General features: G+C 37.0%; 2 protein-coding genes across 6 annotated transcripts in view; both read right to left on the reverse strand.

The window, feature by feature from the left end:
* Positions 1-9391: 9391 nt before the first annotated feature.
* On the reverse strand, positions 9392-10384 carry LOC137245982 (uncharacterized). Its single transcript, XM_067777138.1, has 2 exons — positions 9898-10384; positions 9392-9837 (listed from the first exon to the last, which is right to left on the reverse strand). Exons 1-2 carry the CDS (start codon positions 10382-10384, stop codon positions 9392-9394), a joined length of 933 nt encoding a protein of 310 aa, XP_067633239.1.
* A 5767-nt stretch (positions 10385-16151) lies between these two features.
* Positions 16152-19318, reverse strand: part of LOC137244249 (succinate--CoA ligase [ADP/GDP-forming] subunit alpha, mitochondrial-like) — an 88153-nt gene continuing 84986 nt past the window's right edge. For all 5 annotated transcript variants that reach the window (XM_067772980.1, XM_067772976.1, XM_067772977.1 and 2 more), the window contains exons 5-6: positions 17034-17214; positions 16152-16963 (exon numbers count right to left, since the gene is read on the reverse strand). In XM_067772980.1, the coding sequence (XP_067629081.1) occupies positions 17192-17214 (23 nt within the window). In that variant the 3' untranslated portion in view covers positions 16152-16963; positions 17034-17191. The remainder of the gene's footprint in view (positions 16964-17033; positions 17215-19318) is intronic.

The following is a 19318-nucleotide window of genomic DNA, read 5'->3' on the forward strand; positions in this document are numbered from 1 at the left end:
AAACACCATCCACTCTTGCACGGAAGCACAACTTCGAACGCCCAAAATGGTGAAGTACACCCCGGCCTGGCTGCAAGTGGCAGCGTTAACTCTCATAATGATGCTAGACAAAAGCTCTCTACCTACTTTCGCATCTTACCGGTTCGTATATATGGTAACAATAGTTGTATTGATACGTTTGCCTTTTTAGATGAAGGTTCATCGGTGACCCTAATCGAGGAAGAAGTGTTCAAACAGCTTAACTTGAAAGGTGTCCCTGACCCGTTATGTCTTCGCTGGACAGATCACAGAACTCGAAATGAAAACTCATCCGTAAAGTCTTCTATCAAGATAAGTGGCACACAGCATGAGAAAGCGTTCACTATTACCGGGGTCCACACAGTGAACCATCTTGGACTGCCCATGCAATCCATTGATATGGCAAAAATAAGCAAGGACTACCCATACTTGGCTGGTCTCCCTGTACAATCCTACATTAATGCAAAGCCAACAATACTCATAGGCTCCGATAATTGGCAAGTAGCCGTACCACTAAAAATTCGAGAAGGTAGGTCACGCCAGCTAATAGCAACAAAAACAAGATTGGGATGGGCTTTACAAGGGCAGTGTGGTGGCTCTTCGTTGGACGCATGCTTAAATATACATACATGTGCATGCGACAGCGAATATGAACAGCTGCATGACCTAGTTAAAGATCACTTCAAATTAGATGACGTCCAACCAACGACGCTGCTGTCACATGATGACCAAAAGGCACTAGATATTCTCGAATCCACGTGTAAAAAGTTGACGACAGATATGAAGTTGGATTACTATGGCGGCACAAAGAAGTCAGTCTGCCTGATAGCTACAAAATGGCGCACAAGCGTCTTATATGCCTCAATAAAAAGTTCCAAAAGGATTCATCACTTAAGTTAGCTATGCAGATGCAGGTCGACAATCTCCTAGCTAAGGGTTACGCGAAAAAGTTGAGCACAACAGAAATTGAAAATCACAAGGGACGTGTCTGGTATCTGCCCATATTCGTAACGCACAATCCGAATAAGCTACATAAAGTACGTTTAGTTTGGGACGCCGCAGCTAGGAGCAAAGGGGTGGCGCTTAACGATGTTATATTAGCCGGACCCGACCTCTTAATTCCTTTAGTGGACATCTTATTGGAATTTCGTGTGGGGAAGGTTGCCATCTGCGGTGATATTGCTGAAATGTTCCACCAAATTAACGTGGTCGCCAACGACATGCACGTCCAAAGATTTCTCTGGCTCGACAAAGACGATCACATTAATACCCCTAGCATTTACGTGATGCGCGCTCTCTCTTTTGGCATCAGCTGCGCTCCGTGCATCGCGCACTATGTACGCGACAAAAATGCGACTACCTTTGAGCAACAATTTCCGGAAGCTGTCGAAGCTATTAAGAATTATCATTATGTCGACGATTTCATTTACAGCGGAGATAGCGAAGATACCGTCATAGAAATAGCATCAACAGTCAAGGATGTACATGCTTCCGCTGGGTTCCATATGCGCAATTGGGCATCCAACTCTGCAAATGTCTTAAAATCCGTAGAGGGTAACACCGTAAAAACCCAAGTGCCATTAGAGTTGAGCTCCGACGAAAAGATTCTTGGAATATTCTGGGATCCCAATAAGGATGTGTTCAAATACACATTCAGGTTCACGAGACTAAAGCGAAACGTTGTAGTTGGTGATACCACACCGACGAAGCGCGAAATCCTCCAAGTCTTAATGTCGATATTCGACCCACTTGGTTTTTTATCTCAATACACAATGACGTTGAAGATTTTACTCCAAGAGATATGGCGATCAGGTATAGGCTGGGATGATGAGATCGACGCCGCAATGAAGTCAAAATGGTGCAATTGGAAGACCGCCCTAGTAGCCATAGCCGCAAAAGAAATACCCAGGTGCTACTCCCTTTATCTTTACATTGCTGAAGATGTTCAACTGCATACCTTTGTGGATGCTGGCGAGTTAGGATACGCAGCAGTATGTTATTTACGCGTCAAAAGCGGAGCCCATATAAGCATCTCTGTCGTAGCTGCGAAATCGAAAGTAGCACCTCTGAACCCAGTTTCGATTCCTCGGCTGGAGCTTCAAGCTGCAGTACTGGGCGCAAGGCTGGCATCAAAGATATGCGCCGTACCACGACTACAAATAAAAAGGAAATTATTCTGGACCGATTCTACCACCGTTCTGAAATGGCTTTGTATGGACCCTCGACAATTTCGCCAATTTGTAATGTTCCGAGTTACTGATATCTTAGATCGGACGAGTTTAAACCAGTGGAAACGGGTACCTTCACTATCAAATCCTGCTGACCTTGCAACTAAGGTTGACTCCAAAGCTGAGGCTGACCTCTGGTTTAAGGGGCCTCCCTTCTTGTACGACGACGAGAACGAATGGCCATACCGCCGCGACTTGGGACTATTAGATAACAGTGAATTAAAAAATCATCTGCTACATATCCGGAAATCAGACGAGAGAAAACTTTCTATGAACGTCGAATATTTTTCAAGCTGGAGAAGGTTATATCGTCTTTGTGCATAAGTTGTACGGAATAAAGTCACTACTAAGAAAAAGTTGTTTTTTACTCATAACGGAAAATTCGTAATTTAACAACATTAATACCTCGTATTGCGAGGTATGAGGTCAATAATATATAAAGTACGATTAGCTATAAAGGTTTTCCAACGCCGAGAAAAATCGCTTAACCACGCTAACACAATGGTTGAATCTGTATAACCATACATAGTAACTTGGTCAACATCAAGAATTTGTTTAATTTTGACAATGAGTTTTGTCATAAGTTGTGCAGCGCATAATTCAAGTCTAGGTAAAGAAATTTGTTTGATATATGCTACACGGGTCTTGGGAGTTATGAGATTCGTTGATGTAGAGCCATCCGAATGATACACCCTTAAATACACAGCTGCTGAATACGCTAATTCAGACGCATCAGCGAATCCGTGCAGCTCAATTAATTCGCCTTTATTATACTCCATCCATCTAGGAATGCGTATATTACAAATACCTTGAATACTGAATCTGAACTCGCACCAATTTGTGTATATGTCATGAGGCAATTCATCATCCCAGCCAACGCCTTTCAACTATAGGCTCTGCATAAAAAGTTTCCGCGAAATTACTCCTGGAGACAACCATCCTAACGGATCAAATATCTTTGATATGTCTGGAAATACTGTGCGTTTTGTTATGCGCGGTTGTAATTCATTTAAGGTAACACTATATCTGAAAGAATCACATTTTGTATTCCATAACAACCCTAATGTTTTTATTGTCTGAGTATCATCAATAATTGTCTCTTCTGATAATTCCCTATCAATTGGGTTGATGCTTGCCATAAATTCATCCGAGTTTGAACACCACTTGCGTAAATGAAAACCTGCTTGCATTAGTAATCTGCAAACATCATCCTTAACTTCAATAGCCGAGTCTAGATCTTCTGCACAAAACATGAAATCGTCCACATAAAACAATTTATTATTGCTTGGCTCGCCTTTGGATGCAAATCTGTATTTTCAATACCAATTTGCTTCAGAGTTCTAATTGCTAGAAAATGTGGACAGGATGTACCATATGTAACTGTCTTCAAATTGTATGCTTCTATTTCATTGTTAATATTATTCCTCCAAAATATGCGCTGATAACATCTATCATCTTCATGGACCAGTATTTGCATATATATTTTTTCTATATTACTAGTGACACCTGCCTTGTATTTACGAAATTGTACTAATAAATGAAATAAATATTTTTGTACCGGATATCCTACCAGCAACTGATCATTAAATGAGTTGCCATTATTTGATTTGCATGACGCATCAAACACTTCTCTAATTTTGGTTGTTGTAATACATGGGTTAAAGACTGCATGATATGGCAAATAGTATTCATTTTATATATCCTTTTCTGAAACTATTTCCATATGATTCATCATAACATATTCATTCATGAATTGTTTGTAATCTTCCTCTAATTTTCCATTCTTACAAAACCTTGATTCCATTAAACACAACCTCTTCAATGCTGCTGATTTCGAGTTACCAAACTCGATATTTGATTCCTTAAAAGTAATCGAACTACATGCCTACCATTAGTTTCTCGTTTAGTATTTTGTAAATAATGCTCTTCTGCCAGTTGTTCTTCACTTGTTAAAACCTAATTTGGTGGCAGAATTTCTTCAACTTCCCAGAATTTTTGCAATTGCTTACCTAAATCAACAGATGCATGAGCAACAAATATTTTAAACGGGTGACTTGATTCAACCTTTCCAAGCAAAACCCAACCAAATATTGTTTTCGATTGCTGTAGGTGATGCGTTTGGATGAACTTCCTTACCACTCAGAACACAATCTGCACCTAAAATAATGTCAACACTACCTGGTGTATCATAACCTTCATCTGCTAAATCACTACGTACTGCTGTTCCTGGTAAATTGTGTGTTAGGTTAGGCAAACAATATGCAGTTGTTGTTATTGCTATATTGCCTCTGGATGATGCTACTTTGATTTGAACTTCACCTCTACATTTGCTACTACCACCCTTGCCTATACCGTGAGTTAACGTATTATTTCTTTTCAAACCTAACCTTTGAATGCATGCTTCTCTCATAAGCGATACTTCCGTACCTGAATCCAACAAAATGCGACATTTTTGATATTTATTGTTATTATCTAATACATTAACTAATGCAGTTGGTAGTAGTACAATTGATTCATCAATCGTTTTAGTAAAACTGACTGAATTTGTGGTTACTTCTTGATTTTGTATATTTGTATGGATTTCTTTTTAATTGTCTTGTTCTAAATGTAACAATGTGTTGTGCTTTAGATTACACATCTCACATGCAGAGGATTTGCACTCAAATGCTCGATGATACTTTTTAAGACAATTAAAACAAAGCTCACTATTTCTAATTAATTTGATTCTCTCTGCAACCGGCTTTTGCTTAAATTTGTCACATTGATATATAGCATGATTTTTTCCACACGCAATACATTGCCTAAATTGTGACGAATAAACTTTTGGCTGTGATTGCCGACGATTAATGAATCTTGCTTGCGTTTTATTTAAGTTTGTTGTATAGTTACTTTCTAATTCAAAAATGCGCTGCTCTAAAAATTGAATTAGTTGCTTAAATGTGCCACCCTTTTCGGAATTCCTAAACCTGAACCAAAGAGTTAAAGTGTCAGGGTCAAGTTTCTTTTCAAACAAATACAGCAGCATTGTATGCCATTGGTCAACTGCCTCTCCTAAACCTTTCAACGCCTTGATGCCCTCCTCAGTGTTGTTGTAAAGCCGTTTGTTATCGACCAAACTTGCTACATGTATTGTCGGCTGATCAAGCAATAAACTCAAATATGCCTTTTTAACCTTATCACTTTCGTTATATTTCTTTTGTAAAAGCTCCCACGCTATTTTATAATTATCATTTCTTGGTTTCAAATGTTTCACCAACGACAATGCTTCTCCCTTTAATTTCGTTAATAGATATTCAAACTTTTCTATGTCTGCTAAATTACTTTTAGAATTTACCATAACCTTCAACAAATCACGAAAATGCAATCAATTTATGTATGTTCCATCAAATTCTGGATTTCGAATGCGAGGAAGTCTAATTTCTTGTCCGGACTCTTAACGATTGATTGGTGTGGAGCTAACGTTACCCTGTGGTACCACCAATCGCTCAACCAAAACACCCAATGTGCCTTGATGCTCCAATGGTGCCTGAATGGCATTAGATACATTTGCAATTTGATCATTTTGGTTTTGGTTATCAATTACTGTATTTTCACTTTGCTCCTCACGAACTTTTGCTGAATATATTGCTTTAATAGAAAAATATTTGTTTTCAATATCACTGCGATAGCCCTCTTCCACAAATATGTTATCTGGGCTTGTAAGAGTGTCTATACCGTCTTGTATACTTTCATACTCTCGGTACAACAACTCCAACCTTTCTACTCTGACTATTATACCATCAACGAATTTAAAAACAAAATGTTTTTGTATTTGTTGAACAAAAGCGCCGCAGGCGAAAATTGTTAATAACAAACGCGCGATTTTTATTAAAAAATTTCATGTTTTTTTTATCATACGAATTTAAAAATAAAATGTTTTTGTATGTGTTAAACAAAAGCGCAGCAGGCGAAAGTGAAGACAAGACAAGTCAAGACAAGTCACGGCAAGACTAGACAAAACAAGACAAGACAAGACCAGTCAAGACAATACAAGAGAAGAGAAGAGAAGAGAAGAGAAGAGAAGAGAAAAGAAGAGAAGAAAAGAGAAGTTAATTTTCAGTGACATTTCAATGGTCAAAAAAGTGAATGCATCAATTATTTGCAAGCAATTTTATGCATACAACTGAATCTGATTATAAACCCAAGCAATGTCAACACCCCAATTAATATTAGACTACAAATTATTCAAAGAATTACAAAAAGAAGATACATTGGTAGTTATGTTTGTTTGCATTAATGTCGCCGTGCCACGACCTTATAATGTTCTACCAAGATAAACAAGATATTGTTGAGGAGCTGGCAACACTATTCACCACCTTCATGTGTTTTCGTTTGTTTCATTGAAACGAAAAAAGCGACAATAGTACCGACGGGTTTTCCGCGAATAACTTTTAAACGGCAAAAAAAATATAGTTTCTGCTTTCGCATTCCGAATCTTGACAAATACGCGTCTTATGATACCACTATCGACATGTTCCACCCGAATTTTAGGCGCCTTAAGATGCAATGTTACTAATTTTGGAAATTTAAACGCTTATATTTCATAAACTAAGAGTTTCCTAGAGCTGCGGATTTTTGTGATTTCTAGGACCCTCTCTTCCCCTACAAATCAACAAAAGTTTGAAAATCGTGGCACCTTATATAAAATCCAACCCCACCCTATGCTGTAGCTAGTTGTTTAACCACTGCCGCTAGATGGGTCTCCTAAGCATTATCTAAGCGAGGATAGGCGTTTTTTTCACGCGCAAACGAAACGTATGCGCGTGCAAAAAAACACGGCTATTGATACGAAATGAAAAGCACAGAGATTTTTTCATTTAACAAAAAAAGCGGCGCAGGCGAAAATTTGGAATAAAAAAGGGGAATATTTTATATAAGGTGCCACGATTTTCCAACTTTTTTTTTCGGGGGGTGGGGGGAGGCCTAAAAATCACAAAATTATCATCCGCAACTCTAGGAAACTCTTGGTTTATGAAAAAATAGCTTTTAAATACCGAAATTTGGTAATATTACGACTTAATTATTGCACTTAAAATTCGCGTCGAACTTGTCGAAACTAGTATCCAAAGACGCGTAATTTCGTCAAGATTCAGAATTCATTAGCGGAAACTATTTTTTTTTAAACATTTTTAAAGTTATTCGCGAAAAACCGGCCGGTACAATTGTCGCTTTTTTTTCGTTGTTGAAATTAAACAAACGAAAACAAGGAATGCATACATGCGTATTCGTTAAACTATCAACGAGTATTTGATAGTGCCAGATGTGTACGATATAACTATTTTTGCCATTGGCTTCGCGTACGACTTCAACTTTGGCAATGCTTCGACTTCAACACGTAACGAAAAGTTACTCTGTTATAGAACAATTTTGCTGATCAAAGCGAATAAAACTGCAAGCCGTTCTGTTGTAATATTAACGCAGGCTGACATAAGTGCTTTTTCTGCGCTACTTCGCTTTGACACCGCCATAAAATAAACAATACAACTTTACTTACTTCGCTTTGAAATAACCAAAGCATATCTGCAAATCTTCCTCTATGTCTGTCAAAGGCTACAAAATCCTGCCATAAGTCTCAGACCTAATGCTTTTTCATTTCATTCTGTTTACCACATTGATTTTGTTAGCTTTAAATTTTTTTTTACATGAAATCGAAAACATCTGGAATTTAAAGCTTATTAAAGAAAAGCGTCGCATTTTTTGGACATGAAATAGGGAAACCTCACAAATTTGAATTTTATAAAAGAAAAGCGGCGCAGGCGGAAATTTGTCTATGTTTCGTACATGAAGTGGGAAATCTCACAAATTTTAACTTTAGGAAAGAAAGGGGTTTCCTCGGACCCTTGTAGATTGACGCATCTATAGCCAAGTTTAAATGGAAAGCTTTAAAGATTCACGCCATCCCCGTTTAGCACCATTCACAATTTGATCCAATGTTCTATCTATAACGGTTCAATTTCTACCGCACACTGATGGGTTAGTCGATCAGTGCTGATTAGAAACCGATTAGTGTGCATATCTCTTGAGCCAAGCAGGATAAGAAATTTTTTTTGGGCAATATGTGGGTATCCATTTGTAGATTAAATGACAATTTGATTGAGAGTTCCAAAATTAACCCTTCAATGAAAAAATGGAGTTTATCGGTACACATATGACCCCGAAACTTGATTTGGCGCCATATCTCTTGAACTACGCAAGATTTTCTAAATTTTATTTTTCCATTAGATAGCCATCCCCGTTTAGCACCATTCACAATTTGATTCAATCTTCTATCTATAACGGTTCAATTTCTACCGCATACTGATGGGTAAATCGATCAGTGCTGATTAAAACCGATGAGTGTGCATATCTCTTGAACCAAGCAAGATGGAATCGATTTTGTTTTTGCATATTGTAGGTATTCACGTGTAGATTAATCCACAAGTTGATTCAAGGTTTTATCATTAACGGTTCATGCGAAGAGTCTTAATCAGTTAAATCGGTTAAAATCGCGCGATGTTCTAATCCAAGTTTTCTATTTTTAGGACATGAAGTGGGAAAATCTCACAAAGTTTCACTTTAGATGAGAAAGGGGTTTCCGAGGACCCTTGACTATTGACGCATCTAATGGCAAATTTAGATGGAAAGCTTTAAAGCTTCAAAAGCGCCATATTCTAAAAATATCTCAACTTTTAGACTCGCTTCACATATGTTAAGCTTTGTGTAGAATAGTATATGTGGTGCCCTACATTGAACTTATCTGCAAAGCAAATTAACAACAAACAAAATGCAACAAAGCGTTCTATGAAAATCCCACAAAAAAACGAGAAAAGGATACTTACATATACAAATATGTATGCGCGTCCGCAAACAAGTACCCAACCATTCACAAAATAACAAAAAAACCATTAAGGGAAAAAGACATAAGTCAGAAAAAACCCTTTTTTATTTATAATGATGCTATTATATGTACATTTAATATTTCTGCTCTCTGTTTGTTGGTTAGCTGCTACTTTCCGTCTCTGACAAGCGTACTTTAGAGACATATCAACGCCTATAAAAAATGTTTTATTATATATTTAAATATGACAAAGAAAAACAAATCAAACCATCAAAGTAACTACCCATGTCTATTCCTGAAGAACATATATATGTTCTATAGCCTCCATCAGCTTCTTGAAGGGGTCTTCATGTTTCCACAAAACTGATCGGCGCCACAAAAACTCTACAAGAATATCTTCGAAATTTGCAGGATGGTTATAATTTTCTTTGTAAAAATATTTCTTCACAACGCGCCATTGAGATTCTATTCTCTGTGTATGTGTGTCATCAGGTGCAACAAACGGGTTGCCTGGGTCGCTGTGGTTGACTTTGGAATGCAAATACCAATGTTTGGGTAAGCAATCGTATGCCTTCCAAAAGTATGTACGAATCGTCGTACCTTCCACCACATGTTTTTTAATTAGCGGTATAAGCGCATCCGCTGACCGATCATTCTTTGGGCACACTTCTAGCCTTAGGTCGTCACTGCCATCTTCAATCATACCTAGGACCCAGTGACCTTCCACACTTCTACCTAAATACAATACGTTTATATAGATTTTATTTAAAGCTTGTTTATTGTTTAAAAAAGTACCTTTGTTGTATTTCCTTTTGCCGAACTTGCTTTCGTCGATTTGAACAACTTTCCCAGGTCCACCAATCTTCCCTTTCTGCTTCTGCTGGTCTAATTGGAAAGTAACAACCACCTCGCGACAGTAGTTAAACCAATCGGTTATTGTACACGAGGAAAGCGTGGTACCTTCTACAAAATTCTCCAGCCTTGTGTCGGCAGTTGGCCAACGGCGTGCATAGGCGTACATAAGGTAGAAAATTTGGGGTAGAGATATCTTTGATTTTTCAAACCAAGTTACCTTTGCACGTGACAACCCAGAATTGGCCCGACAGGAGCCTTTGCGACACTGAAAGGTACCCAAAGAGTTGTTACGTTTACAAACTAATGGCATATTAACTTTATGTATTTTGCAGGCTTTTGATTTCAAAATAAGTCCGTTTTCTTCTGCAAAATAAATACATTTTTCAATGGACTCAAACCCCTTTATAACTTTTGCCAGATTCAGCATAGCCTGATTTTCGGCAGAAGGATGAATAAATTGGGAAAGCGTATGTTTGAAGCAGAAATGGTAGCTCTGCTACTGATAGAAGGTATATTAGAATCTGTAAAATGAATTACATGAATAAGTAACAGAACTCGTGAAATTTATGTGTAGATGTTGCGACAAAAAATTGAGGGAAAAATACATATATTTATATGGAGCAATTCACACTTAATGGCCGCGTCACAACCATCTTTTTTCATATAGATGTGACATTTTCATACAGATGTGCATGTGCTTAGACTAAGAGTGCTTTCATCCTTTGCAAGTGAGAATCGTCAAAAAAAATGTTAAGAATGGTAGAACATACCTTCGAAAGAATCACCAGTATCCTTAACGAAATCCCAATCGCTCGTGAAACAAACCTCTGATTCTGCAATCGAAATCAGTTAAAAAATTCGGGTTTTAAGTATAATATAAATATAAACGAAATCTAACCATTATCAGTGTCAAAAGCAACATTATCCTCAGCAATAATATGTATTTTAGTTGCATCGTTAACAGCAGAAGCTTCAAAAAATTTGACCGTTGTAAACGAAGCGTCTGCAATCAAAATAATAATAAATTCTTTTGTTGCATTAGACTCTGCCCACTCTTCCTTTCTTTCTTTCTCTTTCCCAAATTCCTCCGTGTTCATCTGTCATTCTAATTCTGAGTCTCCCTCTCCTTTCCCCTCTTCCTTCCTCAATACCACTCATACTCCCATCCAACTTCTATTTCCGAAAAAAATGGAACAAGTGCAGAAGGTTTTTATGCTGATTTCTTTTTTGGTGCAAATGAAAGGTTTGGGGGTAATTCCATGTCAAAAAGCGAAATTATGAATTTTTCAAATCAAAATATCTCCGACACTAGTGAATGGATTTCAAAAATTAAAAAATCGAAAAATAACTTATAAAAATACCTTTGATCTGATGTATACATATCTTTAACTTTTCTAGTCTGTATTTATCAAAAATTTGAAAAAACTCTTTTTTGCATTCGTGAACGAGCTGATATTACCTTATAACTTTTATGTTTATTGTTATGTTAGCCCATCCAGCACCGGCAGCGCCATGCACAGTAATTCTGCGTAGAACACCTTTCTGCATAGGCGGCCTTCGGCCGCGCTTATAAAAAATAACCCTGGGCTACGCCATGCCAAGTCCGGGTGTGTGGTATAACCGTGGATACCGCCACGGTGATGTCCTTCTGCGTAGTACACCCTTGACGTATATTTAAAAAACAAATAAATAAATATACCTACATCGATAAAAATAATTGAACTCATATGACACCTTCTTTGTTTTCGCCCCTAAATAATCAAGTTATCCCTTCTAATATAAAGATATATATACCAAATTAAAGGTAATGAAATTATCTTCAACTCGATAGTATTAAAGTATTTTGTCAATAACACATTTTTTCGACTTATTATTCGATTTATGATAAGTTAGCAATCATTTCCCCATAAAAATATAATTTTATTATAGAAATTTCTTCTAAATATAGATGTTTTATATATCAAACAAACCTTGTTTTATTACCTATCTAAAGACATTGCAACTTTCAAGATTGTCTCAATAGTTTCAAAGATATTTTGTTTTAAAAAAAATATAAAATTTACCTTTTGACGTGGAATTAGCCCTATAGTTATTATTTGCACCAAAAAAATTATACGGTTGAACTCACCATAAACACCACTACCATACTCATATATATATTTTTTTAATTTGACAAATGTATGTATTCTGCACTTAAACGAAAAAAATGTTTAAAACTGATTCTGTATCGCAAATTAACTAAAAAATTAACTGGCATGTCGGTGTACGATGGCTTTGTATAGGTTTTATCATGAAAAGCAATCAGCTAATAAGATAACAACACCTTCGACTGAATTCCCCTCGATTTCAACCAACGCAACAATTTCCAAAACTTCTCTATAGAAATATGCAAATATATATCTAAACTTGCTTTATATTTATGTTATAATTTCATATTATAATTTTAGCTTTTGAATAAATAAATAAATATCTAACCTTGAAAATAACCACCTGCAACATTATCATCAGCGGCACTGTCAACAGAAGCTGTAGCACAATTGACGTTTGAACTAAAAACATCTGAAATTTAAATTATCTTAATATCCATTCAAATTCTGATATAGCAAAATGAATCTAATCTCCCAAATAAGCAACCGCATTATCATCAGTAACTGCAATATCGACAATGTGACGATCTGCATTAGTAGTGGAAACATCTGCAATTAGACTTCTTTAATATACATTGTTTACAAACTGCGCACCAGAAAACGTTAACACAACTGTTTAGTGATTACCATCTGAATGCACCATTTAGTATTTCCGCGTATTAAATAAGTTCGGACTAATATGATAGCAAAGTGTAAAACTCGATTAAGTTGTCACCAAACAGTTGATCAACTGTTATGTTTCTTGAATGCTAATTTATATCACTCACTGAATGAAGAGCCTACCCTACAAAAAATTTGGTCACAAAACTTATCCACGCCCATGCAAATGTGACTATGAATATAACCTATGACCGTAAAATGACCAGTCAAATGACGAAAGCGTTTTTGCAGGGTAATGTGATACCTCATTCCACGTCATATGACTAGCCATTTTACGGTCATAGGTTATATTCATAGTCACATTTGCATGGGCGTGGAAACGTTTTGTGACCAAATTTTTTGTAGTGTAGTGTGTATTTTAAATGCTTACAAATATTACCTTCATAACAAGCAATAGTATAACTATCAGTAGTTGTAGCATCTTAAGCACCAGCAACAAAAAAATCCCCACTCATAAAAGAAACATCTGTAATTGAAATTTCTTTCATATAATTTCTAATATTTTATACGAAAATATATCTAACCTTCAAAACAAGCGACAACAGTACCTTCATCAACAACAGGGGCAAGAGCAGTTGGAGCACTAGCAACAACAAGTTCAAAATTATTTTCTTCATACTCCCTGACGCATCGGGACACGAAGTTGATATTTATGGCCAGAGGGCGGAGGGTTTTTAAAATATCATTTTCATCCATATAGCACTTATGTAATGCTATAACGGCAATACGGTCCTCATATTCTGACCAGTGCAAAGTATTCCCTGAAACAAATATACAATTTGTATTCCACTACTAAATCATCATATTAATAGAAATGTAGTACTAATTACCTGATTATCTCATTTTAAAATAAAGTTTAATCAATTTATAAAGGATTTACTAAAAAACACTTTAATATTTTCACACAATGAAAGCTCCGGTAGTTTAAAGCGCCAAACGATATCAACTATTAAATTATATAACGGACGTAGCCAAGGAAAGATCTTCACAATTAAGTAACGAGTAAACAGAGTACTTATTCCGGACTTGCATAGAACGCTTTGTAGCGTTGCTTTGCTTTAACGCTTTGGCAGCGCCAAAAGAAATTAGTTAGTGAGTGAATAAGCTAATAAGTAAACATTAGATATCTCCATTATACCATCAATAACTGTTTCACAACTAATATTTCCAAGTAATATTTAAAATTATTTAAAATATTTAAGAAAATTTTCATGACGTAGTTTTCTATAATATTCTTACCTTCAGGTCTGGCAGCCCCTTAACACATAAACGAACAGTCTACTCGTTCAAAATACACTCGCTCGCTTCGGTTGCAGATGACAATACGATTATAAAAAAAACAAACTCGTCGACGCTGGTGTATTTGTTCAGTTTTAAGTTTCGTTAATTATTAAATTAAAACGCGTTGTGGCTTAGTTGTTAACATCGGCAGTGGCTAAAATAACTCAGTTTAATGATATGAACTTACTCCAAGTGCGGTATTTTAAAGAAATTGGTCAGAACGCATTAAGTTTGTTCGGCGAAATTTACATATTTAAACGCTTATATTTCATAAACTAAGAATTTCCTAGAGTTGCGGATGATAATTTTAAGATTTTTAGAACCCCCTCTACCCCTACAAATCAACAAAAGTTTGAAAATCGTGGCACCTTATATAAAATCCAACCCGCGCCGCAGGCAAAAATGTGCAATAAAAAACCGCGCGATTTTTTATTCTAAATTTTCATATTTTATGGTACGAAATGAAAAGAAGTACAGAGATTTTTTCATTGTAAATTTGTTTTTTGGTTTCGGGTTTAGAGTCCAATAAATCAGAAAAACGCCTTTTTTATTTTCTCGCCATAGTTTCGACCTTTTATTTTGGTCTTCTTCAGGGCCTAATGACAAAAATATAAAACTTAGTATATAAGGCCTTGCATTGCAAACCCTCGTTTATTGGACTGTAAACCCGAAACCAAAAAACAAATTTACAATAAACAAAGAAAACAGTCGGTAGTACAAAAATAAGACATTTTTTCAGTTAACGAAAAAAACGCCGCACGCGAAAAGACACAATTGCAGTCAATAATGCAAATGTTTGAGCTCCAATTCTGATGATACAAAAATATCGATATGATAAAAGGTAAGTTGATTTTTCTATGCTACACAGTCAATATTTATTGCGATAGTTAAATCGCGATCCGCTCTTGGCTTCTACCCTACAAGACAGGTACCCGTTCCCTAATCGATTACTTAATCGTCATCAATAACTTGTTCACCAATTATCGTCTTAATGACTTTTACATTGGTGTCGTGAAAAAGGTAACGCATGTGCTCTCTCAAAATAGTGTACGTGTGACTCTCTTTCTCGCTCTTACCTATTGTGTTTTCGACATTCCTTCTCGCTCGATGTTATTTACATTTTTAAGTTACTTCATCAGTTATGTTTTCGTTATCGCTAACCAAAACATATGCAACAACAACAATACGGGTAACTGGTCTATCGGTTACCCGTATCGGTTACCTTCTGTCAAATCGCTTTTTCTATGAACGAAACGCGTCCTTTATGTTCAGATAATATTTAATTATAAATTATTCATATATACAATGTTTTTTTAGAATTTAATTATTACTTATTACTCTAGCGAACTTTACATATGTGAATTTTTATATTTATAAACTATATAAATACATTAACGTCTATTCATAGTCGTGCCCTTTCCGAAACCTTGTTTTGAAGTTCTTATTTTTCCTGCGCTGGTAGTGTTGCTCATCAGTTTGCAGTCATATTAGTTTGGTAGGTATAGTAACATCAGACGTAGGGAAATTAGGAAACATGTCAGGAGTATCACCAGAATCCAAAGAAGCATGGTGATTCGTCACCTCCGTTTTCTTCCATATCCGGATTCATTCCATACTAGTAATTATAAATATCTTGTAGATGCCACATAGGTGTAACCATACCCTCAAGATATTTCCGTTCAAATCTTGTGGTGTACACGTAAACTTGTATTTGTTCTAAATTATTCACCACATTCTAAACATAGAAAAGATGTATTAAGTGTTTGCGTAAATACCATTGTGATTACAATATGGACAAACATTCAATTCTAAACTTTTCGTTGTTACATCAATTGTTTCAGCGTGTTGTACACGTAAATAAAAATTCATACTTGAGTGTATTTTCGTCTTCCAATCGCATAATTTACATTTTAAATAATGACTATTAGGCATATGAAAAATCTCATGGTCCAATAATTTGTTGAAGCTTGGTGTAGCTGCTTGAATAACACAAAATTTACATTTTGCACCACGTTCGTTATATTTAAATTGTAAATGTTCTGGTTTCTCTACACGATGCATAAAGTTTAGATGCTTTTTCCAACAATGTGCTGAATTTAATTGAAATACATACATTGGGCATTGTCTCATGATAAATTTTCCATAAATATACTGAGCCTCTTTATGTAGGCTCTTTTCTTAACATCTAATTCTGGCCGTACAGGATATGACAGTTTTGCTTCAGGTTATAATCCACACTCATACTATTTTCAGATTCTGTTTCATAATTTTCATCATTTTCAACATTGGACTTTGCATCAACATCATTATCATCATCGTCATTTTTTGATAACTCTGTTTTAAGCTTCATATTTATCAAAGGTTCATCTTCCTTAGTATTAGAATTAGAAACATTGTCATCTTCGGTTAAGTTTTTATCAAGTTTAGCTTTTTTCCTGGGTTTAAATTCTTTACTATCCGTACTAGAATTAATACCATCATCAACATTTTTCGTGGTGTGTTTGGGTTTTTAAATTTGCCAATGGTTCGCCTTTATCAGTATTAGAATCAGAATGGCCTTGGCCATCTTCACCGTGTTGCAAAGTAGGCGACACATGTTGGTGTTGATGTTTGCGCATATTGCGGATATGTTGGTGGTTCACTAGTCATTAATTGTTTAGAAGTTTCAACTTGTTGCGTTTGTTGTTGTTGTTGCTGGCTGATGATGTGGTGTTAACGTTTGTTGTACAATTTATTCGGGTGATTGCACATATTGTTGGTGTGTTATAGTGCTGGAAATCCTTCCGATATTGAAAGTCCTTGATTAGTGTAATCCCCACGTAGTGAACTACTCCTGTGACCGCGTCCGCGGTAACTATTACATCTGAAGGCGCTTAAGTTACAGGCATAGCTGACATCGCTTATATAACAGGTTGACTCTAAAGTAAAAACCAAAACAAAATATTAGAATCAGTGTTTATGAATAACATATTTAAAATAAGCTCTTACAACAACGTGATCGGTGGCTACATCCCCGTGAAAGTAGTGTGGTGTTCCTCCTTGTATAAACGTAGATACTGGATGTGCTCAACCGTGCAGTTTTCTTCTAATTTGAGCAAATGTATGTTCTTACAGCCACAGCTGGAATATTTGGGATATTTCTATCCTCACATCGTCAAAATCAAATTACCTAGAATGAAAAAGAAACTCATATCAGTAAGAATAGATTAAAAGTTTTTAATATAAGCCGAAACGTGTTCCATAAATAGGGCTCCACACATAGCTCTTTTCCAAAGACACAAGAGAAATTTCAGATAACTAGAATCAGGACCTGGTAAAGTAACTTCAAAGGCGATTTAGTCGCCACTACTTCGTATGCGCATTTCTCTACGCTCCCTTTCTGCATGCATCATCAATTTCGTCATTACTATAAAGGCCATCTTGCTCACAGCAATCCAACAATCTATTTGTCCGCAAATTCGTGGAACTAAATTCCTAATGGAAGGTTCCTCTCCAAAAACTCTGTTTACAGACAGTCTTTCGCCGTGAAAACGAGGGCAGTGAAATATTACATGTTCTGCGCCTTCCAATTCGGACGGACAGCTTGGACAGAAAGGATCCTCCTCTATCCCACGCTTATGTAGATATTCCTTCAAGCCACCGTGCCCGCTCAATATCTGTGTGAGATGGTAATTTAGTTTGCCGTGTTTTCGCTCGTACCATTCCGCTATATTCCGGACTAGCATGAAGGTTCAGAACTCTTTTCTCGAATCTTCCCGCCGTTCTTGCCACCTAACTATTGTTCGTGACCTTGCGGTTTTCTTAGCATCTTCAGATGGTCGGCTGAATCCAATGCCATACAGATCGGCCATTTCACCTGAGAGTAGATCTACTGGGATTTTCCTGGATAAAACATGGATCGCGTCGTCGGAACAGCACATGCTATTCGTATAGCAGTAATGGTAGGCTGCTAGTATATCTTTTTGGTGGACCATTTTAGATCTGTGCCATACTGGTGCTGCATATAATATTATAGAGCTGGTTACGTTGGATAATCGCTGACGGGTAGCTTCGCTTGGGCCGCCGATGTTGGGCATTATTCGCGTTAGGGTTCCACTAACTCTAGAAACTTTGTCCCCCACCGCCCTGAAGTGCTCCCTAAAAGTTAGTTTTGAGTCAATGATTACTCCTAGATATTTCAAGGAGGGCTTTGAATTTATTTGAAAATCTCCTATGGTTAGGACCAACTCATCCACAGTCCGCTTTGAGCTCATCAGAACCACTTCTGTCTTATTGCTAGCCATCTCCAGCCCCGTGTTCGTCAACCATTCCTCTATTCTTCCCATGGCGTCATTACATAATGCTTGGAGCAGATCAAGTTTCTTGGTCACTGCTACTACGACAATATCATCTGCATAGCCGACAATTTCCGTGGTTCCGGGAAGGTGGTTTTGTAGCACCCCGCCATACACCGCATTCCAAAGAGTTGGACCTAGAACAGATCCCTATCTAATCTATCTATCTATCAAATTATTCGGAGCAGGTACGGAACTTGTCTTGGGACACCCAAAGTGCACCTACGCTTCTCATGGCTCCAGCGGGTTAGCGGCTTCCTAGAACTTAAGCCACTTGCTGCTTCTAGATCTGACATCTGTCAGCTGGAGTCTTAGCCCGGCAAGCGCAGGGCACGAGCACAGAATGAAATCGATCGTTTCCTCCTCCAACTCGCACTTCCTACATGTGCTATCACTGACCAAGCCTAATTTAAAGGCATGTGACGCCAGAAGGCAGTATCCAGTAAGAATACCCGTCATGAGTCTAGTCTACAGTTTAATGATAATAAAAATATAAGAATCAGTGTTTATGAATAACATATTTTAATTAATCTCTTACAACAACCTGATCGGTGGCTACATCGCCATGTAGGTAGTGTGGTGTTCCACCTTGTATAAACGTAGGTACTGTATGTGCTCAACCGTGCAAATTGACATTAGCAGTAACATTATTTACATAAACATAGCTTGGTATTTGTGAAGGCCTCAATATAGCATACATTGGTCCAGTTCGGTGTGCACCAGCCACTGGTACAAACACTTTTGAATGCATAGCTTTCATATAGGATGGATGTCCAGCAGTGCTCCGGTTGTGCCAATATGTAATGGGCTGCTCCGTCTCTTGGTACGGCTGTATAGGTATAGGCGGGTGCAATGTATTACTAGGCTCAAGATCGGAAGGTACATAGATGGCTCGAAAACGCCAGAGGGGATTGGAGCCAGAGTTTTCGGACCCAGAAC

This window comes from Eurosta solidaginis, chromosome 3 (assembly GCF_040869045.1).
Source record: "Eurosta solidaginis isolate ZX-2024a chromosome 3, ASM4086904v1, whole genome shotgun sequence".
NCBI lineage: Eukaryota > Metazoa > Arthropoda > Insecta > Diptera > Tephritidae > Eurosta > Eurosta solidaginis.